We start from the raw sequence: 24,437 nt of genomic DNA, 5'->3' as shown, positions 1-24,437 counted from the left end.
GGATGAAAATTTACCCTAACTTGTTTTCTACAAAATATGCAAACATGGGAAAATAATATTTTTTGTTTTTGCTTTCTAGCTCATCTCAAAGTTGACATGCATGTTCCTGCTGGAAAAATGTGATATTCCATGTACATTTTTATGTACTATTTACATGTACCTTAATTTTTGCCTCCCCAATACCATCATGAAATACTAACAGCCGGTTTCTCAGCTACCATTTTATCTGCTTCATGCTCCAAATGAATGTTTGAATGTTGTAACACCAAGCCTTCGCATTTAGTAAACACATATTTTCTCAATTTCAATTCCTATTTAAATATGTTTACTCCTAGGAGTTGCAGTAGACACAACATTGCGAGCAGGATGGACAGCTCTAATGTACGCTGCTTTCTATGGACGAATTCAAATCTTGGAGTTTCTTTTGGAAAGAGGAGCTGATGTTAACTTTAATAAAGCATCATGTAAGCATAATGATAATAATAATGATATTAATAACCAAAAAATATACCATAATGGGAGACATTCCATTAGACTTGTGCAAAACAAAACTCTGACTTTTCTGACCCCTAACTCCTATTTTACCTTACTAATTGGACTACGAGCAATCCATCTAGCCTGTTTGTGATGGTAAAAATTTGCATCTAAAAAGGAACTGAGGCATTAAGGAGATATTGAAATGTCTCCATAATTCCACATGTCCCAAAGGTATAACTTCTGATGCTAAAGTGTCTCCCAAATATACAGTAACTGACACTGATACCCTCGGAGAGACATTTCCATGGACTTGTTCACAATTTTCTCCATCGTTAATGACACCAATCCTAAATTTACGTGATCCTACCCCCCACAAATTTTGATATAATTTTGGTTTGGACTACAAGCATTCGATCTAGCCTGTTGGCCACATTAAAATTCTGCCTCTAAATAGGAGTTGTGGCATTAGGGAGACACTACAATGTCTTCCTAATGCATCCAAGTTGTCTTCCAAAGGGTACTTTTTACAGTGGTAATAATGATAATAATATATGCACGTTTTTCACCAGTTTTGTGCTGAAGGCGCTACATCAGGGAGCCGAGATTGAATTTATTATATCTGTGGGTGTTTATTGATTTGTTAAAAATATGTTTTTTATGTAAAATGTAGCCAAACCGCCGACTGAAGCACAATCTCGCTGATCATAATTAGCACTTCCTAACCAAACTGAACAGAACTAAATTGATCAGTTCAGTATGTTTGGAATTAGTCTGTGGGACGAGAGGCTGAAAACCACTTCAGTTTTCGAGACGGGCGATCTGGTTTGCAAACTTTATAAAACTTTTCAGACATTCAGAGTATGGTGTACTCTATCAAAAACATTTTGTTTGCTTGGGAATGAGAAAGTCTGGGATAAAAATGCCGAGAATTCTTCATGAGAAAACAACTTAAGAAACAGCGCCCTCTATTGACATAGCCAGAAACCCTTCACACGCAATGCTTGCAGGCTGTATGGTACTGTAGCGGGATCCTATTGGGCTCTTATCCACCAAGTCTAGTGAAACGCAAGAAAAGCTGCAGCCAGATGCTTTATACATGGGTCATGATGAGTTACCCAGAATGCCATGCCCACTTTCTTCACAAGATTCTGTGAAGCTCATCAGCGTGTCCCAGCGCCTTGTTTGCAGGGCGGGGGATACGAGCGAACGCAACTGGCAGTCCCGAACATCACAAGGGAGCCTCCCTAGCAACAGTATTTCTAGGCAACCAGGTTGGAATGTGACAATGGGCATGCACCTGTGGCTCAAATTCCAACATTATTGGCCATCACTCCAGTTGAGCTTCGGGTGTAAGGAACGTCCTATTCATGAAAAGCAACCAATGGTGTATTTATTTGCCAGGAACCCGTTTATTTAATTGGCTGAGATATTATCATCACTGTTCACCGGCAAAGAACCCTCCATTTTATAGTCCCTGGGATAGGGCCATTTAATCGCAAAATTTTATGATTAATCTTAATATTATTTTCTGTTGTCGGGTACCTTGGGACATCCGAAAATGCCGCTCTTAAGTTGCACAGCTGGTATTTTTGCCTTCCAGCTCCCAAAAACTGATATTGTGGTAGCTTATTTTTTGAGAATTGGCTAAAATCATATTTGGGCCTGTGCTCTCTCAAAAATGGTCCCGTCGTGACCTGTTTGCACGTTTTACCATCCTGATAGGATGGGTAAACAAGAAAGAATATGGTTGGTCCTAAGTTTAGGCCAAAAAAAAAGTCTCGGTTTCTGGTATGGAGCTTGCCCCAAAGTGGTGCGGCGACGCAGTTTTTTTTTTTTTTTTTTTACCAGTTTTTTTTTTTTTTTTTGGCTTCAAATGTCGGCTGATGACTGCAAATGGTGCCCGACTAAACTTAGTGCAAATATATGGGAGTCCAGAGAGGCCACATAAAGCTTATTCTCGATCATAACCCCATCTAAAAACACGTTAAAATTGTGCAGCAGCAGGATTCCAGTCAAACCAGTGAGTTTGGCGGTTTTGAGACATCATCTTGTATTGAAAAAAAAACTTTTTCATTTTGCCGACGCGCATGGCTGCGGTGACGCGCGCGCATACCAGAAACCGGAGACTTTTTTTTTGGCCTTATCCGTATTCGTGTTCCTAGGGCATATATTGCTTTGCGGACACCTCCCAAATCCTTTGACTTTGCCCTGTTTGGGGACAGAAATGAAATTGAAACTCACACTTTTTTTAAAGATACACACTTTTTTTATAATTTAAAAACTGCCTCAGACCACAAGCTTTAATTTAAGTGGTAGAGAAGCTTTCTGTCTTGAAAATTGGGCTCGCCATGGCCATTTTTGCTTCCCCTACCCCTAAATTACTCAAATCAAAACAACTGTATAGTGGGTGGCATAGCAAACCTATTGTGCATATTATAACAGTGCCAAATGTGGTACAAAAATAGACCAATATCATATCAACAAATGTGGATATTGGATCATCGCAGATCTGGCCCTTGAGGGCTGTGGGAGCCATCATTTTAAAAATGCTGAGTCATGCTGAGTCAGCACTATTTTGTAATGCGTTTTCGTTCAATATGGAGGCTAACATATTTTTCTGCCTTTTTTCTACACACTTGGATGCGAGACAGGCATAAACAATTTGTTTTTCTTTCAATACCTCATTGAAAAAACTTAGTAATGCCTGCCAGCTGATGTCAGGCCTGGCTACACCTACAAGAATTGTACTGCACTGTAATGTAGAATACAGTTGTATATACAGACCTACACAAATTAAGTTGAGAATCAAGTTCTGACTCGCCAAAATGACGTCCTGGCAATGTTTAGGACCTTCCACTATCATGGCAGGAATGGGTCTGGCAAAAACCTTGTCCCACAAATAATTGATTTTAATCAACTGATTTTAGTAACATAAAATGCTGAATCAGCATTTTAAAAAATGTTTCAAGCTTTGGTGAAAAAAAACCAAATCTAGATCACTTTCATCAAGTTCAAAGTATCGGTATACAGACATGCTTGTAAAATGCAGTGATGGTGATTTCTTGTTATTTATGGGGTGTCGAGGGACAAGCTGGTTAAAAGTTGGATGGGTGGGCGTGGGGGGGGGGGTTTGGACTAAGAACAATATCTATGCAAATTCCTAATATGTTGCATTTGTTGTCTATTATGTGGAAATAAGTGAAAACATGTCATGGGAACACCATTTAGGGAAAACTTGTGGAGCACATTTGCTAAAAGAAAAGGCCTATATGCACTGGGATAATATTTTTCAGGGGGGGGGGGGGGCAGAACATGAACCCACCTTCCCCACGATCCTCCCTCCCCCGGGGCCAGAACATGAACCTGCCTTCCCCCACAATCCTCCCTCCCCCGGGGCCATGCCCCACTTTACCGACCGTGTCCAATCTGTCCACAGAAAAATGGATTGGTTTGTACATGTACAGTGTATGTTATTAATTACACATTTTTAGTGCAGCCCGGGCATGTCGGTCAGTGACAGGTCCAACTTAACAAAGTCTAACAGCTACAGAGACATTTTGAAATTGCTTCCACACAACAAAAATAAGTAAAAACGAATAAAACCAATGAATTATGACATTTCTGTTGGTTTGGGAAAAAAGGATGACAAAATGTGGCATAGTAGTGGGCCCCTGCAAACTGACCTCCCCCAACGGTGGGGTGGGGGGGGGGGGGGAGGAGGGGGAACTGGGCCATGCCCCCCCCCTTTGTTTTTAGTTACGGCAGCTATTGCGTACACCACCCACAAAACTCAACAAAAACAATAAATCTGTACCCCCTCCCCTTGCTTTCCATATTAAACACAATTTGGTTTTTTTGTGGGGGGGAATTTAGAAAAAAATGTTTTCAAAAATTTCTGCCCCAAATTTAATATGAAAAGCATGGGGAGGGGGTGCACATTTATTGTTTTTGTTGAGTTTTGTGGGTGGTCTATGCAATAGCTGCCTTTTTAGCAACGTAACTAAAAAGAAAGAGGGGCATGGCCCTGTTAAACCCCCCCCCCCCCCCCCCCCCCCCCCCCCGCCCCTCCCCTTTAATCCGCCGTTGGGGGAGGTCAGTTTGCGGGGCTCAACCCCACTTTGCTACTTTTATCATCCATTTGTCCCAAACCAACCAAATGTCATATCTCTAATTCATTGATTTCATTTGCTTATTTTGTTGTGAGGAAGCAATTTCTAAAAGTTTCTGTAGCTATAAGACTTTGTTAAGTTGGACCCGTATGACCAACATGCCTGGGCTGCACTAAAAACGTGTAATTAATGAAATACAAGTATAAACAAATTCACTTTCTATGGACAGATTGGACACGATCGGGAATGTGGGGCATGGCCCGGGGGAGGGAGGATTGTGGGGGGGGGGGGGGGGGAGGCGGGTTCGTGCCCCCCCCTGAAAAAAATTATCCCAGTACCGTATAGGCCTATTCCTTTTAGCAAATGTACATTGTACCTAAATGTGCTATGTAAGTTTTCCCCAAATGGTGTTCTCATGACATATTTCCACCCATTTGCACATAAAAGACTACAAATGCGCAACTCAGCAACTGCTGAACTGATTAATAATCACTTCGCTACCATCTGCAATCAACTCCCCACCCTTAATACTGTCAATATCCCCACTTATCTGCCAGCAGAGTCACCACCACCAACAGTTTACCGCTGTCAAACACTCAAGCTTTTAGGCCCCCCCCCCAAAAAAAAAGTCTCCAGTTTCTGGTATGGAGCTTGCCCAAAAAGTGGTGTGGCGACGCGGCTTTTTTTTTTTTTTTACCTTTTTTTTTTTTTGCTTCAAATGTCGGCCGATGACTGCAAATGGTGCTTATTCTCAATCATAACCCCATCTAAAAATACGTTAAAATTGTGCAGCAGCAGGATTCCAGTCAAACGAGTGAGTTTGGCGGTTCTGAGACAACATCTTTCATTGAAAAAAAAAACTTTTTCATTTTGCCGACGAGCATGGCTTCGGCGACGCGCGCGCATACCAGAAACCGGAGACTTTTTTTTTGGCCTTTAAGAAACCTCAATACAACAAAGTCTGGCCACCCATGAATGGAAGACTGCAACAATTGTTCCAATCACTAAGGTCAGCAACGTAACATCACATGATCAGCTGCGACCTATCTCTCTTACACCAATATTTGGTAGAATCTTCGAATCATTTATTGCAAAATGGATTGTAGAAGATATCTCTGCTAAGCTTGATATAAAAACCGTACGGGAATATTAGAGGATGCTTTTTTTTTTTTTTTTTCATTCATTCATATTTATTTCCACTTTATCATTTTAAAGGGAAAAGGTTTAGACAATAATTTAGATAAACGGATAAGATTAAACGGTGGGCTTCTCCAAAAAGCAGGCTTGTCCAGTGGAGAAGTCCATTATGTGTAGAAAAAATATATATTAATTACATTTGTTCCTTTAACTTAACTACACAATGAAATACACTTTAAGTTGCACATACAGAGACAAGGGACCAACACAAACAGGACAAGACAAAACAAATCAAGTTAAATCAGAACCTTCATGGGAAATCATAAGAAGAACATGTTCACAGCAAATACTAAGTAAAACTAAAATTAAGCATTATTGTAACTTTCCATAATCAGAGACTTCAGCTTTTTCTTAAATAAAGGCCTACTGCTGACAATTCTAAGTCTTTGATTTAATGAGTTCCAGAATTTGGGGCCCTGATAATGAATGAACTTTTTAGCTTTAGCAGTACGTACCGGTATGTGTGGGATATGGAAATCCCTAGACTGTCTGGTATGATGACGATGAATAACGGTATTAGTCTTAAACATTCGTTCAAAAGAATTAGATAAATCGTGGGCAACAAGCTGATGCATAAACATTCCAAGCTGGAGAAAATAAATGTCAGTGACTTTAAGGGTATTATGATTAAAGAATAAAGGATCAGAATGAGCCCTGAAGTCTACACGGTCTATAATTCTCAAGGCTTTTTTATGTAGAACAAGAATTTTGTTTAAAAGACAACTACTTGTGTTGCCCCAAGCAAGAATACTATAGGAGATATACGGCAACATTAAAGCGTTGTAGATATTATAAAGAATTTGGGAAGGAAAAAAATATTTCAATTTGCTAATAACACCTACATTTCTGGAAATTAATTTACATATATGATTTACATGATAATTCCAATATAATTTGTCATCAATAAATAGACCAAGAAATTTGATACAATTGGTTTGTTTGATTGTTAAATTATCAAATAATATGTCAGTAGGAATTGAATTAACTGTGTTACTAAATAACATAAAACAAGTCTTATCAATGTTGAGAGATAATTTGTTGGCTTTGATTCATTTAGAAACAGAAATGAGCTCTAGATAAACCGGGTTAACAAGTGTGGTCAGATTACTATGAGTATAAAATAAGTTGGAATCTTCTGCGAATAAAATAAATGACAGGATCCGAGAGGATTTATCAAAGTCATTAATGTAAATAGAAAAAAGCAAGGGTCCTCATAGAGATCCTTGTGGAACTCCACATAGTAGATCTTTAGTAGAAGACTAATTGTCATTACAATAAACAAATTGTTTACGGTTAGTGAGGTAATTCCTGAACCACTCCAAGGCAATTCCTCTAATTCCATAAAAAGAAAGTTTTGCCAAAAGAATGTCATGATTGATTGTGTCGAATGCCTTGGAGAGGTCCAGAAAGATTCCCAAAGTATGTGAAGACTGTTCCTGACCAGCGATAATTGTATCTAACAATTGTAAGATAGCATGAGTGGTTGAGTGGTTCTCCCTAAACCCATATTGAGAATCGGATAAAACATTGTGTTTCAACAAAAACTGAGATGTACGAATATAAATTATACGTTCAAGAATTTTTGAAAAGGAAGTTAAGATAGAAATGGGTCTATAATTATTAACTAAACAAGAATCACCTTTCTTGAAAACAGGAATAACTTTGGCAATTTTCATGGAATCAGGAACTATACCAGAACTTTATGATTGGTTCATAATAAAAATGCTCAACCACACATTACTTGATTGACATGTTAAACTTCTTATTAGAGGGACTTGATAAACCAGGATACTATGCTCAACTCTGTGCAATTGACTTCACCAAAGCCTTTGATTGTGTCAACCACAGTATAGTTATTAAAGCCTTGGTGTTCGGAAATCAATTGTTCCCACTATCTGCAGTTTTCTCACCGAGCGTACACAAAATACTAAACTCAATGGTCATATTTCCTCAACCCAACACATTTCTTGTGGTGTACCTTGTTCTGGTAAACGATGCCTCGGTTGATTGCTGTAGACGGTGGAAATATGTTGATGATCTGACTCTTGGTGAAGAAGTTAAATATGGGGAAACATCCAAACTGCAGTCACACCTCGATAATCTGTCTATTTGGTGTCAACAAAATGACGTGTTACCTAAACCTTCTAAGTGTCAGCATATGTATATTAATTTTCTAAAACGAGGAATTCAAATACCACTTTATCACTGGAATCGGTTAATTTAAACAATGTCCCCCATATGAAATTGCTGGGTATCACGGTACAAGATGACCTCAAGTGGTCCATGCATGTCAATGATATAGTCTCTAGAGCTGCTCGTAGGTTATGTACCCTGTGCATCCTCAAAAAAGGCCAAGATTCCTCAGCCTGACATATTGGCGGTTTTTAAATGTTATATTAGACCCATTCTCGAATACGCAAGTCAAGTCTGGCATACCTCAATAACCATGAAACAGAGTCAAGAAATAAAACACGTGCAGAAGCGGGCTTGCCGCATTATTCTGGGTCATGAATATGTTAATTATGATGAGGCTATCGAGAGGTTAAATATCACCACGCTAGATATCAGGCGCCAAAGCCTTCTGTATAAATTTGGCAAAAATCTCATGTCTTCAACAAAATTCTGAGAAATGCTGCCTCCAGATAAAATAAATTTGCGGTCGAGCGGAAATCATCATGCTCTGGTAATCCCAAAATGTCGTACTGAAAGATATAGAAATTCAGTAATCCCATCACTAGCAAGAATTTTAAAGTAATTATGTATCTGATTTTATTCCAAATATTACTGTATGTGTCTTAATATTTTTTCCAAAATGTCTTATTCACTTCAATATCCTAGTACCATCCCTCTCAACATTCACCCAGCCAAACCCATTCCCTGGTCAGCTTTCCATACCTCCTCCCCCCACACACTTCCTTAATATATTTTAAAGTACATTTTCTAGTGTTTTTATTTGCATCTATTTATTTACTAGTCTGATTTTAGCTTTTAGAATCATTGTTCATTGTCGATTTTGTTTTAACTTTAATTTTTTAACTATTGTAAAATGACCATAATTCAGCCTTCGGGCTGCCATGTGTCCTTTAAATGAAATAAATAAAGCATGAATAATAAGATGTACTAGGAATTTGATATGCATAGATATTGTTGATAGTCCAACCCCCCCCCCCCCCCACCCCCGCCAACTTTTAACCACCCTGTCCTTCGACACCCATAAATCACCATCGCTTTACAAGCATGTCTGTATACCGATACTAAGGTTAACATTGGCAGGACATCATTTTGGCGAGTTGGAACTTGAATTCCCAACTAACTTGTGTAGGTCTACATATACATCTGTATTGTACATTACAGTGCAGTACAATTCTTGTAGGTGTAGCCAGGCCTGACATCAGCTGGCAGGCATTATTAATTTTTTTCAATGAGGCATTGAAAGAAAAACAAATTGTTTATGCCTGTCTCACATCCAAGTGTGTAGAAAAAGGCAGAAAAATATGTTAGCCTCCATATTGAACGAGAAAACGCATTACAAAATAGTGCTGACTCAGCATGACTCAGCATTTTTAAAATGATGGCTCCCACAGCCCTCAAGGGCCAGATCTGCGATGATCCAATATCCACATTTGTTGATATGATATTGGTCTATTTTTGTACCACATTTGGCACTGTTATAATATGCACAATAGGTTTGCTATGCCACCCACTATACAGTTGTTTTGATTTGAGTAATTTAGGGGTAGGGGAAGCAAAAATGGCCATGGCGAGCCCAATTCTCAAGACAGAAAGCTTCTCTACCACTTAAATTAAAGCTTGTGGTCTGAGGCAGTTTTTAAATTATAAAAAAAGTGTGTATCTTTAAAATAAGTGTAAGTTTCAATTTCATTTCTGTCCCCAAACAGGGCAAAGTCAAAGGATTTGGGAGGTGTCCGCAAAGCAATATATGCCCTAGGAACACGAATACGGATAAACTTGGGACCAACCATATTCTTTCTTGTTTACCCATCCTATCAGGATGGTAAAACGTGCAAACAGGTCACGACGGGACCATTTTTGAGAGAGCACAGGCCCAAATATGATTTTAGCCAATTCTCAAAAAACAAGCTACCACAATATTAGCCTTGGTCAATGCTCTCGTCGTTATTCGTCCCGTACGCGGTCAATCGTCGGCATATATTCTCACGCGCTATGCACATGCATGTAAAAATACAGCTCGAACAGCGACCTCACGCGGCCACTATTTTTATGCAAATCAGTTGGAGACGATGTCGAGCCTTGGTTCAATCGTCCATGTGAGGTTTTGGGGGTGGTGCTCATTATGTTAATAGCCTTAGCTGACCTTAAATGTCGTTTTCTTATTGGTCGATCGTTGCGTGGAAACTTGCATAGTGAAACGTTGCACCGTACATAATCCATACACGTACACATTGTGTCTCTGCACACGGCACCAATGCACAAAAACTGTGGTTCCTGTCACGTCCGCAAAAGCCGGAATAGCTGCAAATAATTGATGACGTCCGGATTTACCAAGGTGTGATTGGACACTCCACATATTAGCCCCGCCTACATTATCTGTATTCGCATACGAGCTCGTGCGCTGGAAATCTAGCGCAAAGTAAAGAAAAACATAAGCTTTGGCCGACGATTGAACCAAGGCTCGACATCGTCTCCAACTGATTTGCATAAAAATAGTGGCCACGTGAGGTCGCTGTTCGCGCTGTATTTTTACATGCATGTGCATAGCGCGTGAGGATATATGCCGACGATTGACCGCGTACGGGACGAATAACGACGAGAGCATTGACCAAGGCTACCACAATATCAGTTTTTTGGAGCTGGAAGGCAAAAATACCAGCTGTGCAACTTAAGAGCGGCATTTTTGGATGTCCCAAGGAACCCTTCAACAGAAAATAATATTAAGACTAATCATAAAATTTTGCAATTAAATGGCCCTATCCCAGGGATACTGGCAGCACATCCCCAAAGTTCGGTGGCCTACAGCTGAACCCAAATCGATACTTTGTAATGACCTCAGAGATGCATTGCATCAATTCGAACAATGCCGCTATCAATCATTCTCTGGAAAGGCTTTTTGGAGCTGATATTTTATTTGGGCATTATTTTTTTCAGAGACAGGGGAAAACTTTATGCGAAAAAAATGTGGGAAACTGAATTGAACATTAAATTTCACCCCCGTTATGTGTACATGCACATAGATAAACGATTGGGGGGGGGGGGAGAGAGAGAGAGAGGAGGGGGGGGGGGGGTGATATTCCAAGTCCAAATACCGGTAACTTATTAAATGTAGGGGGCCCCCCCCCCCTAATGTAGAATATATTTCGGAATATGTTTTGATATTTAAGCATTAAACGCAAGTGCTGTATCAAATGTGCCCCTATTCCAGCCGGGAAATAGAAAAGTGTCTTATAAAAAATATATTCTTGTCTGGAAAGCAGACCCAGTTACTGCAAGGACGTTCATGCTGAGCTGCTAGCCAGTGAGAATTTCTTTGGTGAATGAGAACACTTATTAAAAAAAAATAATAAATTGATCAGAATCGATCAACACATTAAGTGCCAAATGAAGGCGAAGTGAAAACATATTCTGATCACCTCGTGCTCATATGCATGTTGCTCAAGAGAATGTGTTCCCTTGTAGTCTGAGAAAGTTCTTAGAGTGTCAGTCAACAGGTAGCAATACCTGGTAGCATTCAAATCTTGTTACAAACTGAAGATCATGCCCAGGAATTTTGAACTCAGAGAAATCATCGCCGGCGCGCCACAGTGGGCTGTGATGTATGAAGTGCGTTGCGTTCAGCCGTGACACCTATTGTTATGCTTGTTTTCCTCCAGCACTGCACTACGCCGCATGTCAGTGAGCCCAGGGAGGCCGTTATGGGGCGTTGTGCGGCTCTCTGCGGCGCAGTGAAGACCGTGGTGCACCAATAAAATTTAATAGGATGCCTGGCTAAATAGACTTTCAACATTGTACATTCTTGGTAAATAAAACTGAAGGCCAATTTGCGCAAAATACAAGGTCCATTTTAAAATTTTAGTGCCGTTTAAACGTTTGTGAACATTTTTGATTTTCATGGACAGATTTGAATTGTTTGTGTTTAAACATGTAAAAGTCACATCCTTAGTATTTACACCCCCCCAATATTTTGTAAAGACTGCCCTTTTCCATTCACATGCCCTTTTAAAAAAAATGTGAATCTACGTTTAATTTGATAAACATTTAGCAAAATTGTATAGCGTTTAAACGTTTAAGAAAATTGCACTGAAAGGTTGTATTGTTCACCAGCGCGTATTATGAATCCAATATTCTCACATGCGTATTATAAGTCTAAGATTTTGGAATTTGTCACACGTATCAATCATGATTTTTGGAACAACCTGTATTAATTTCTGACGAAAATGTTTAAATTTCTTTAAAATAGAGGTCGTTTTCTGCATATATGCCCTTTTGCAGGGAACATTTTGGTGATTACCGTACCTGCTACTGCATAAGGGCATACGCGCATATGCCCTTCTGCTGGGCACACATCACTCATTAGGTGAAGATGCTATTATAATAAACTTCGGTGATCTCATATTCCCCATATTACGTAGGCCTACATATTACATCCATTCGTGATTGAGGATCAAGGTATATAGAGGTAATTAGTTGCACTCACTTTCATGATTGTTTGTGATATTGAAACATTTCGTAGGTGGTGGTTTTGTTCCTGCGTGGGGTAAAGAACACACTGATTGTCGTTTTCCCATTTCACTCCTAATTATCATTCTAATTATTTATTAAACATTAATTACTTACAGTTCTTTTTATTATTGCTGAACATTTATTTCAACGTTGTTATGTCACTAGTAATATTAAATCGTTATGTTAATATTTAAGCATACAAAATATAATACGAAGTAATTTTACACAACACCGTTATTAACATAATGAAAATATATGCATAATCCACATAACAACACGGGGATAGGGTGAAGCGATCGCTTTTGTTCCCTGACCCGTTGGACACTTACAGACTGACGGACAATTAAGTACGAACTAAGGACAATGACAGGCAAACAAACAAACAGGAGTATCATTAAGCTATTGTTGTATGTTTACAAAGTATCAACAGACTACGAATAAAATGTAAGAAGTTGTGTTATTAATTTTTTGGTAAATGTAGATAGAGTTAAAGACGTTTTAAGACGGATACTTAGACTATTCCAGAAACTCGTGCCACGTTGAACTATTCCAATTTTGAACACTGTCGTTCTATTGAAGCCAACATGAACATTTTTTCTTCGCGATGCTCCTGGTTTTATAACAATGAACATTTGATCAGATGTTGCACTACATAATTATCTTGGTCTTAATCATGTAATCAGTGATTGGTCCATGATAAACGGTTGATCTGCACATGAATGCAAGTTGCACTTATATTGTTCTTATTGATGCTTGTTGACCTTTGACCCTTTCTTAAGTAGGGATGGCACCACTTGAAACTTTGTAAGGTACACAGTGACACTTGTTTTATCCTTGCACTGGTAATTATGATTTAACGTGTAATAAGCGCTAATTAAAGACCTTCTTAATTGGACTTTGCACTACATGTACATATCCTGTTCTTAAGCACGTGATCAGTGATCGGTCTATGATATACTGTTGATCTCCACAAAAAAAAGTCATGAATGTAAGATGCACTCAACGTTATAATTATTGGTGTTTATTGACCCTTTATTAAGTAGGGATGGCACCACTTGAATTTCTTAAGTGGCGGATTTCGCTCCATCAAGGTGTAAGGAACACATTGACACTTGTTTTATCATTGCACTCGAAATTATGATTAAACCTCGCTGGGCTCCTGGACTAAAACGGGCATGCAGCCATGCACCTGTGGCTCAGATAGTTAGGAATTCCAACATTATTGGCAATCACTCCAGTTGTGTGTGGAAGGAACGTTATTATTCATGAAAGCAGACGGTCCGTGATGAAAGCAACCAATGGCGTATTTATTTACCGGGAACCGGCTCATTTCATTGGCTGAGATACTATCATCACTGTTTATCATCAAAGAATCTTCCAATTACTGGGGGCAAGTCATCAAAGGCCTTAAAATTTGGTGGCCTACTGCTGAACCCAAATGTATATACTTTGTAACGAACAAGAGTGGCATTGTATCAATTTGAACATGCAGAGAAAAAACTCTGTCAATCACTCTCTAGAAAGGCTTTTTCGGAGCTGCATTTTATTTCGGTGTTTTTTTTCAAAGACCGGGGAAAGTTTATACGAAAAATGAGGAAAACTGAAATAAACATGAAATTTCACCCCTGTAAAGGTCTGTATTGTGTACATGTACATGAATATTGGGGTTGATATTCCAAATAATTTGTTGAATGTACGTCTTGTTTTAAAACTGGACTGAAGAACAAAATGCCCACCTTTTTTGGCCCAGAATTGGTAGTCCAGATTTTATACTAAACCAACTTGACCGGGGCCTTGTTATGATGACTGCGTTACCATTAATTGCCGGTGGGGAAGATGTTAACTGACAAGGATTTTTAAAAAAGGTGTCCTTATCCATGGGTTCTGTATTTTACGTCCTACATGCATCCTTTGGTCGTCACTCATCAGGCAACCAAATTGAATTGTTTACATATATCCAACAATATTATTTTTCGATGTAATTTTTCTATCCAGGAAGGTTTTTCAGCCAATGATGGCAACTTTCAATAATGTTACTAAAGAGGTAGAGTTTTGTACGTATCACAATTTTTCAAGGGGGAGGGTTGCACTTTCCCCCACAGAACAATTTAACAATTATGGTCGCAGTTTGGCTGTGGGAATTAAATACTTTACAAAATCAATTAAGATAGCAAGTTAGAAAACTGCAATTTCCTTCCTATAATAGATCCAGTAATAATATGTCACTGCCCCTCAGCCCCCGCCCTAAGATCCAAAGATTTATTTTTATTTTACCCCGCCAACACCAAACAAATTCTGGGTCATCGTCATCGATAACCTTGTTACGGAAGCGGCAGTGACATTTTTTTAAGGGAGCGGTGGACTTTACAGCACTTAGGAAAAAAATAATCCCAATGCATCAAAATACATCATTTGAGGAATCACAAGTCAGCACTGAATCTAGTCAATAACATTTAAGTGAGTACCTTCAAAGACAACATTTCATGAATGTCAGGCAGAAAAGGTGCTCCCATTTGGTACCATTTTGAGAAAATCAAATCAAATACAGTGACGGGATGTCGAGCAAGATGTACAACCTGTGGGTATGAGTTGCAGGGATTGGTGAAGCGGATGTAACGCACTATGATAAATGCTCTGCTAATGAAGATGGTGCTACTTCTAACATATTTGAGCCACAGCCAAATAGAGATGGTAAGTTGACAAATAATGTTTAATCAATCCATTGAATTGTTCTTTGTGCTCTTTGTGCGTTATTACCGTGTAGGCCTGGCTAACATAGTTATAACTACCACAAGTTGAATGTGAAGGTAAAAAGAAAACATTTTAGCTGAATTAATAATAAATTCAATGTAGAATCATTTATCAGACATGAGTGATCACGACGGTGAGGGAGAAAGAAATATAACTAGAGGTTCGCGTTTGTTGTTACAAACGCAGAGTGGTCGGTAGACAACATATTTCATTATACATTGTCTAGTTAAGTTATGATATGTTTATGTCAGAACAAAGATTCTCGAACTTTAACCTTTCCAGAGCAACCAATTATTTTGTACAAAAAATGCATCTATTAGGGGAAGATAAATTTCAGTATACATTTTAGGTACGTGGATAGATTTTGATGACGTCATCAGACAAAAAAGAGAAGGGAATACTGATTTAGTTCAAGGAGGATACCAGTTTATCATTATAAGTAAAAAAAAACCCATATAAATATGGACGTTTTAAGTATTTGTAATAATAACACCCAACTTCCTGTTAGATGATGTCATAGTATTTGGAAGCAACAGGTCAACATTAAGTGTAACAGATGTCATAAATTGGACTAGGAACAAACTCATGAGACAGGGGTCAAATAATGGATGTTAATAAGCAAAATGTTCATTTGTGGTTGCTATAAGGCAAAAAAACCAAAACAGTCGCCCGTCGCCGTAGCCATGCGCGTCGGCAAAATTAAAAAAAAACAATTTCAATGTAAGATGATGTCTCAAAACCATTTATGTGGCCACTCTGGGCTCCCATACATTTTGCACTAAATTTAGTTGGCCAACATTTGCAGTCATCAGCCGACATTTGAAGGGGAAAAAAAAGAAAGAAAAAAAAGACGTGTCGCCACACCAATTTTGGGGCAAGCTCCATACCAATAACTGGAGCCTTTTTTTTTGGCTTAACGGAATATGAAGAAAAAATGTGGCAAACTTTTGCTTGAGGGTTTTTAAATTTGAAAAGATTAAACTCTTTTTGATGTGCCGCTAGAGGGCGCCTTGGGAGGGTGACGTCAAAGTTATGTTTTTGTATTTAGCATTCCTCACTTACCACTTCCAATATATTTGTCTGTAGTAAAATGCTCCCATTTTAGGGTTAGATTCAATTTCTATTGCACTTCCGGTAACAACAGAAGTGAAGGTCAAGCGGTTTTATGCCAGAGAATAAAAAATGTTGCTCAAGGCACCTTCTTCAATCTCACGAAAAAATGAACACGATACTCTATATGGCTCAAACTTTTTTGTCAAATTGTGCTCTCAAATCGCTTGTAATTTGATACCCGATGATGTCATGATGACGTAACAAAATTTATAACATCTTCGTAGCATGGTTCAAGTTCACACTAGGTTTTATGATCATCCCGTGAACCGTTCGGAAGAAATTATGCTCTGTTTTGATTTCAGGCTAAGGCCAAAAAAAAAAAGTCTCCGGTTTCTGTATGGAGCTTGCCCAAAAAGTGGTGCGGCGACGTGGTTTTTTTTTTTACCTGATTTTTTGCTTCAAATGTCGGCTGATGACTGCAAATGGTGCCCGACTAAACTTAGTGCAAATATATGGGAGTCCAGAGAGGCCACATAAAGCTTATTCTCGACCATAACCCAATCTAAAACACACGTTAAAATTGTGCAGCAGCAGGATTCCAGTCAAACCAGTGAGTTTGGCGGTTTGAGACATCATCTTTCATTGAAAAAAAAACTTTTTCATTTTGCCGACGCGCATGGCTACGGCGACGTGCGCGCATACCAGAAACCGGAGACTTTTTTTTTTGGCCTAATGTCTTCGTTTTGAATTCACCTAACTTTGACCTTCTGTTACAAGCGAGTTTACATACACGACAAAAATGTTTAGCAATTAATGGTCTATCCGATAACAGAATTTAAAAAAATTTGATGATTTAATTCAAGAGTTATAGGTGAAAGTAATCTGTCACTTTTTCAGCTAAAACCACTTGTAATTTGACACCTGTTGATGTAATCATGACGTCAGAGTAATATGCACCACTTTGGTTGAGGGTCGATATAAGTTCATACCATATAACCCGCCGAGAAGTATTGTCCGGAAGAAGAAAGAAAGAAAGAAAGAAAGAAAGATTAATCGTAACAGCTCCAAAGAGTGGTTGGGTTGTGCCCGACCACTCAAGAAGTTATACAAAAAATAATAGACGAATGAATGCTTTGATGAATGAATGCTTCACGGTGTTTGAAAGTCCATGTATTAGTTACTCAATTATTTTTGTCTCATTATATATTTTAGAATCGGGGCAAGCCTCTACTACTGACAAGCCAGGTCCTTCAGGAGCCTCTGCCTCTGCAAGTACTGCATCCACATCTTCTGTTGCAGCAAGTGCATCCACATTCTGTCCTAGCAAATGACCCTCATCAGTAATTCAAACTCCCAAAAAAGCTGTATTGGATAGTTTTGTCTTCAAAACCTCTACCATGCAAAAGGCAGAGCTTGATTTGCAGGTTGCGAGAATGGTATTTGCTACCAATTCTGCATTTCACACAGTAGACCATCCTGAATTGGGGAAGATGACTGGAATGTTGCGACCAGGCTACACACCTCCCTGAAGAAAGGATGTTGCCGATTAGTTTGCCTCAGGTGCATGAAAAAGAATTCAACAAGTCTGTGGATATGTTGAAAGGTAAGACTGTGTACCTTGGACTAGATGGCTGGTCGAATGTCCACAATGAACCCATCATCTATGCTACTGTTACCACTGATAGTGGCCAAGTTTATTTGGTGGATACTGTTGACACCTCTGGAGAGCCACACATTGCAGAATACCTTGTAGAGGTTGCCACAGCTTCCATGGGAAAGGCTCACAATAATGTTGGCTGCATAGTTGTTAGTATTGTCACTGACAATGTAGCCAATGTAGCTGCAATGAGAAGGCAGTTAGAAGAGAATAGGGAAACAGACCTGGTGACTTCTGGGTGTTCCGCACACATCCTAAATCTGCTTGCACATGACTTGGAAGCACCAAATGTAAAGGAGCAGGTAGTGTATGCCGTAAAGTACTTCAGAAATAACCACCGCTTCTGCAAAATATCGTCAAGTGGGGGGCAATTTGCTTGTGATGCCCCAAGATGTTAGGTGGAACACCATATCTGACTGTTTGGATTCATACATCAAGAACTGGCCTAAACTGCTGTAGACAGCACTGTAAAAGCTAAGGTGGAAAACCTGGGCTTGCAGAGAGCAGTGCTTAGGATCTACATGCAAGACATCTCCATTAGTAGTTGCATTGGACAAAATACAAAGTGATACACTGATGTTGGCAGAGGCTGTTGAGATCTGGAAAGAATTAGAGGGAAAGCTACTGCCTATGGGTAACTGGGTGGTCACAAAAAAGTTCAAATCCAGGCACAACCAGCCCATAACACCAGCTTATCTCGTGACAAACCTAATTCATCCCACCCAAGGAGGCAAGTCTGTCACAGATGATGAGAAGGATACTGCGGTGGAGTATGCCAGTCAAAAGTGGCCATCCATCATGCCAATGATTGTCAAATTCCAAGCCCAATCATGACCCTTTCATGCTTGCAAGTTAACTTTAATTAAAACAATGATTTGGCTAATTTTTCAAAACCTACAAGTTGAGTTGATGTTGATGTAGGTGTACATATAGGGGTGTTTGAATGTGTTAAATATGTTTTACAGTTTGTAACCCTGAGAGCAGCGAAGAGGCTCGCACGCGAGCCCCTTTTTTTTGTTTCTTAAAGGGAAAATACAACATTTGCAAACATCAAAAATAAAACTACCAAATCATTTTGAAATACCTTGCTGGACTGTTAGTGAATGACAGTGTAAAGCATCCTGTAAAATCATGGCACCTGGTATACTGTCATTTTCAAGAAAAGTGGTATTTTTGTATCAATTTCCGACGCTGATCGGCCGACCAGCGTTGGAAAAAACTGTTTTTTTTGTCAAATACTGGCCCCAATGGACCATCGCATTTGTTTGCAATCGATTACACACCTATGAACGGGTACAAGCCAGCTAGACTCGTTCCCTGACCTTACAATTCCCCAATGTATGTAAACTGCTCTGTTTCTTCTTAAATGGAGTCAGGGAACCAGACTACAGGAAAATGATTGTTTTTCTTGGTTTTTATAGCATTTTTGAACCCAAAACATCAAAAAAGTCAGTGAAACTATATTTGCTATATATTTCCAACCCCCAATTCCATCCATTTCTGAAAATTACAGCAAAAGCAAATGATGTATATTCCCTTTACCTTTTTTTGTATGAAGCTATCGCCCAATTCCCTTGAAACTACATGTAATCTTAAAGTGAACCTTGTGGTTTGAGATGGTATGGTCGCTTTTCTTGTAGGAGTTCACTTGGGGTCAGCCACCCCTGGGAAAGTTGGGCCTCCAGCCAAAGCCCATTCACTTGTGCACAAAAAAAGTTCTTTGTGTTTTACTGCCTAGTTGAGCGCCGTCACAACAATGCCATCAATCATCCTCTACTGCTGGCCATTACATGTTGGGGGATCCAACCTGTAATGGTCACAGTGCATGCAGTGTATATGTACATGACTGTGCAGCCACAATGTCTGTGAGTGACCTACTGGAGGGGATTCAATCTTGTGTGGGTTCGGGACAACCTGCATTCATAATATTTAAACCATTAGAGAAAGGATTGTGTCCACAAAATAGTATTTTATACGCGAAATCAAAACTGCCTCACGCGTGAGCACCTCATGGCCGCGCGTAAGTTTTTACGCTTCGCCACTCGCAGGGTTTTAAGTTGAATCAGTTGCTTTAAATGATTAAAATGATATCTCAATGACTCAACTTTTTTGCCATTAATAAGATTAAAAACAATAGTGATTTTAAAAAGGGGGCATTCTGAGCTTCAAAGTAGCTGAAAATTGATTTACTGTCGTTGAGGGTGCTCTACAGCTAGCAGGCGCATAAAGCCTACTTTCAGGCCTAATATCGATCTGGAATAATTTTTTCTTTTCCAATTTTTTTGTTGGAATATAAATAACTGGCATTTCAAACCTTCAGGCCTATTAAAGGGTGTACACCGGTAAATAAGCCTAAATCTATCCGCCGAGCTCATGTATAAAAGTTCTACCCTCAAAATATGTTATATTAGAGAGTTCTGAGAGCCATAACATTGGGGAATTAAAGAGATGCCCGGACTTGGGGCTTCCAGCTCAATTGCAATTTGAGCTCAAAAGTGGCGTTATTTTGCCATGTTGTGGAGGGATCGTTTTTCAAGATGGCTACCGTTCCGCTTTGGGGAAAATAGGGGTCGTCTTCTTTGGGCGAGAATTTCTTGAAAAGTCAATGGTCAACCCACCAAAAAATGAAAAGAAAATGAAAGATGACATGTTGATCATCATTTTTCTGTGCAGCTTTTAAAAATACCTGTGAGAGTTCTGAGTATTTTTAAAAAGAATTTTGAAGTATGGGCATTTAGCACTAGTGTCTATGGGAATTTTAATGCAGGGTTGCACCCTGGTGGGAAAGGATCAATAGGGGGTAGAAGGAAGTGATGATGCAGGAGGGAAGTAGTAGTAAATGTGGGGTTAATTTGAATGGGGAAGGAGGGTGTTAAAGGAGGTGTTAAATCCCGGGTTAGCCAGGATCATCTGTAACAAATCACAATTGAGGAAAAACTTAAAGACTAGTGTCCGATGAGCAGAACATAGGGTGTTTCCTCATTTTATTTATTTAGTTTTGGCTGTTTCAGCAACTTGCCAAAACAGCCTTGGTTTTCGTTAAGATTTTTATTTTATATTTTTTCCCCTATTTCAGCCATTCCCATAACATATGTACACGTTTTCTCCGTGCGTGGCACTTTGGGAACTAAGATCAATCGACGCACTTAGACCAGCACCCGGAGATAAGTGCCGAACATTGATGTCATCATCACGAGTCACGTGACGGCACATTAAATGTGCATATTTTGAAGGCCTTTATCTACAGAACTACAGCTCCATTCAAGGCTCGATTTACCCGGTGCACGCATGCACCAGTGCATGTAGATTTTTGCTTGTGCACGTAGCTTTTTTACTGAGCATGCACGACGTGCATATAACTTTTTTAGCCAACAAAATACTCATTTCATGCATATATTTACCAGTGAGTGAGATTAAGAATAAAGTTTGTTGAATACTTGACCAGATAGTGTACAAACGTGTTATTTCTTTTATAAATCCATAAATTATTCCTCGCACCATGCTCGCACAGTCGCAGCAGATTCAGAGTACGAGGTAAAATTCAAGATCTCGATGTACGTCCTGCAACCTCCTCCGATCATGCATGTGATTTACCACGTGATACATGCTGCAGATAATTTGGTATCGCACTGATGCTCCGGGCATTCCTTATGTCCGGATCGTAAGTGCGATTCCAAATTATTAGCTGCGTTTATCACGTGGTCTCGTTATTGGCCAATCTGACGCCGCCTATCATATGGCGCCACATATTTTGCACGCAAATGTCCAGGGTCATTTGTCAGGGTCTCTTGTCAGGTTAAAATCTAATTTCTACACGTTCGTATGGGTCTTCATCGATGTCAAATTTCGTCGAAATGACACATCCTGAACACGCGGGAAGGCAAATTTAGATTTCTAGGCGAGTACTGAACATATGTACGAAATTATGTATGGCGGATCGATTTCGCCATGTTCGAAATGCCACAACAGTGTGGCTTTGCCACGTTCATGGGTCTATATAGGCTTGAGCATGATAGAGTAAAAAAGGCTATGTACTGTACTGTCTGTCGAAAGTTCGATAAATTTCAAAGAGAAAGAATGCCTTCAGAGAAGCAGACGGTGTAAGTCAATTATGGTGCATGTGGGTTTTTCTTGGTGCATGTAGGGTTTTTGGTCTACATGCACCAGTGCATGCCACTTTGTTTTTGTAAATCGAGCCCTGGCTCCGATTGGGTTAAAAGTTGGTATGTATCTAGACTGGGATGTGTTATAGCTCAAAATGGAGGTGAAGTCATGATGGCATCATGTAATATTTTATGATTTTTGTTTGTTTTTGAACCTTAAAGCCTTATCTCATCAAGAGAACATGCTAAATTCAAAAAGAAAATTGTAATAGGTTTGTTAGTTCATACAAAGTTGCACACAAATGTGTGAGTCATGATGACGTCATCAAAAATATGATTTTTCAAAACACATATATCAGGGATATTTTGATCGTCATGAAACTTGGTGGGTAGGTAGACAATGATACTCTTATGCAAAACGTGAAATGACGTCACGATGATGTCATCAATTTCTTTTTCTTTTTTTCTTTTTTTTTTTAAAACTTTTTCCTTCATACAAAATTTGACCTTATCTGTAATCAGATCGACCCCAAACTTTGTACAGACAAAGACCATCAAGTAAAGGTTTGTATGGTAAAGTGACGTATTGATGACGTCATCACGTCTTATGTGACGTTGCATTAAAAGTGCATTTTTCAATGTCTTATATCTAGAGAACAAGTCCGACTGGGTTAAAACTTTGTTTGCTCGTAAATATTAGGCTGTTAGTATTTAAGTTGAAGTGACCTCATGATAAAGTAATCAGGTGATTTATTATGGATTTTTACATTTTTATATTTGTAAACATAATTTACAAACAGATGATTCATAATACAAATTTACAAACAGATAATTCTGTGGCCAGCACGGTGCTGTGCTGGCCAGCACGTCCCAATGATGGCTGTGCTGAGAATCTGGTCCTTGATTCCTTATAGCTTGCGTAGGAAGTCTAGGGTGTCTTGAATATACGATAAAATCTGTGGGACAAGGTGTTTGAGAAAACTGTCAATAAATAGGAAGATGCCTTCCTAGGGTGAACCATAACCATTACCTACTGAGGTTACTGGCATTGTGAAGGTTGGAAAAAAATATTAAATTTGGCAGTCCTACAACAGTCCGTTGGAAACAAATTTATGGCAGCTGGTCATGTGATTGTTTATCGTCCAGCACCTGTTGTATCTCCTGACAGAATGTACCTTTGAGATCAGACTCAAGGCAGATGATTATCCAACTGGCGATGGGCCTTGTTGATTGACTGCTGATTATCCTTGATGACCACAGCTGAGTCATTATCTGCTTGCTTGATGGCAATGTCTGTATGAGAGCGCAAGGCGTTGAGTGACAAACGTTCCTTGAATTGTATTTAGAGCAAAAGTACCAAATTATAAAGTTTCACCATGTTCCATTTTATGAAATCAAACAAGTCAAACTTAATTTTTTTTGTTATCCCACAGATATGTACACTCCCCTAATTGCTGCTGCATCTAGTGTACAGGAGGAGCATTATGTGACTTCATGTTTAACCATCCTGCTTGAGAGAGATGCTAGTCCGAATGTGCATGAAAGGTATAAATTCATGTCATAAAACTTAAAACTCCATTTTCTGACCGAAGCCCTAGTTTCATAACTTCTTAATTTGAGCTTTTTATTATATACAAAGGCATGAAACTTTTCGGTTTCATCTGGAATTCCCATTTTTTACAAACTGCCACGTTCGTTTTGAACATGCACAAAACAAACGCCACACCTTGGCGTTTTGAAAAGAAGGCGGTAAGGACTCTGCGCGAGCTCCTCGCGAACGGCCGTGACGTAATGACAATGCGCAGGCAGACGGGAGCGACGTTGTGAGAACTCCACGGATGTGCATGCATCAGGACTGCACGTCTCCTCTGCGTCTCCTGTGTCTATGCCGTTCAAAATGTGTATACTCAATGACTATCGCCCGTTTTGGCACGAGTATTTATATATATGCCATGCTCCTGGCTGCCGACGTCACACATACGTTTTAAGGTCGCATCGAGTGCGCGATAAGGACTCCAGGAACGTCGTACGAACTTATTGGACACCATGAGGACGCAGCGAGGACGCAGAGGATGCTGCGCAGACCTCTAATTGGTCTTCAATGGAACTCATGGAGAACTCCGCAAGGACACTATGGAATGCCACAGGGACGTCTTAGACTTGTGGTGGGCTTCACAGAGATGCATTGCAAGCCACTGGCGCCATGAATCCTGCGTCTTCATTACGTTTTGTTGCATGTTTAAGAATTTCAACAAAGCAATATGAACGCCATGCATGGATGTTACAGTGTGACAGGGCCTTTAGCAAGACACTTAACCATTATTGTGTTAAGCTGTAGGTCCCGTGAGTATGCACGTTAAAAGAATCCAGTAAGACTTAACACTCAGAGAA

At 39.4% G+C, this 24,437-nt stretch overlaps 1 protein-coding gene across 3 annotated transcripts in view; it reads left to right on the top strand.

Moving 5' to 3' along the window:
- Positions 1–333: 333 nt before the first annotated feature.
- The window catches only part of LOC119741352 (ankyrin repeat, SAM and basic leucine zipper domain-containing protein 1-like), a gene marked incomplete at its 5' end in the record, with an annotated part of 83,638 nt that continues 59,534 nt past the window's right edge, over positions 334–24,437 (top strand). For all 3 annotated transcript variants that reach the window (XM_038217109.1, XM_038217115.1, XM_038217105.1), the window contains 2 exon segments: positions 334–464; positions 23,480–23,591. In XM_038217109.1, coding sequence (XP_038073037.1) covers positions 334–464; positions 23,480–23,591 — 243 coding nt within the window.

Source organism: Patiria miniata, unplaced genomic scaffold, assembly GCF_015706575.1.
Source record: "Patiria miniata isolate m_02_andy unplaced genomic scaffold, ASM1570657v1 HiC_scaffold_11, whole genome shotgun sequence".
Lineage (NCBI taxonomy): Eukaryota > Metazoa > Echinodermata > Asteroidea > Valvatida > Asterinidae > Patiria > Patiria miniata.
The sequence above is the reverse complement of the archived record's forward strand: the minus strand, read 5'-3'. Positions and strand labels throughout refer to the sequence as shown.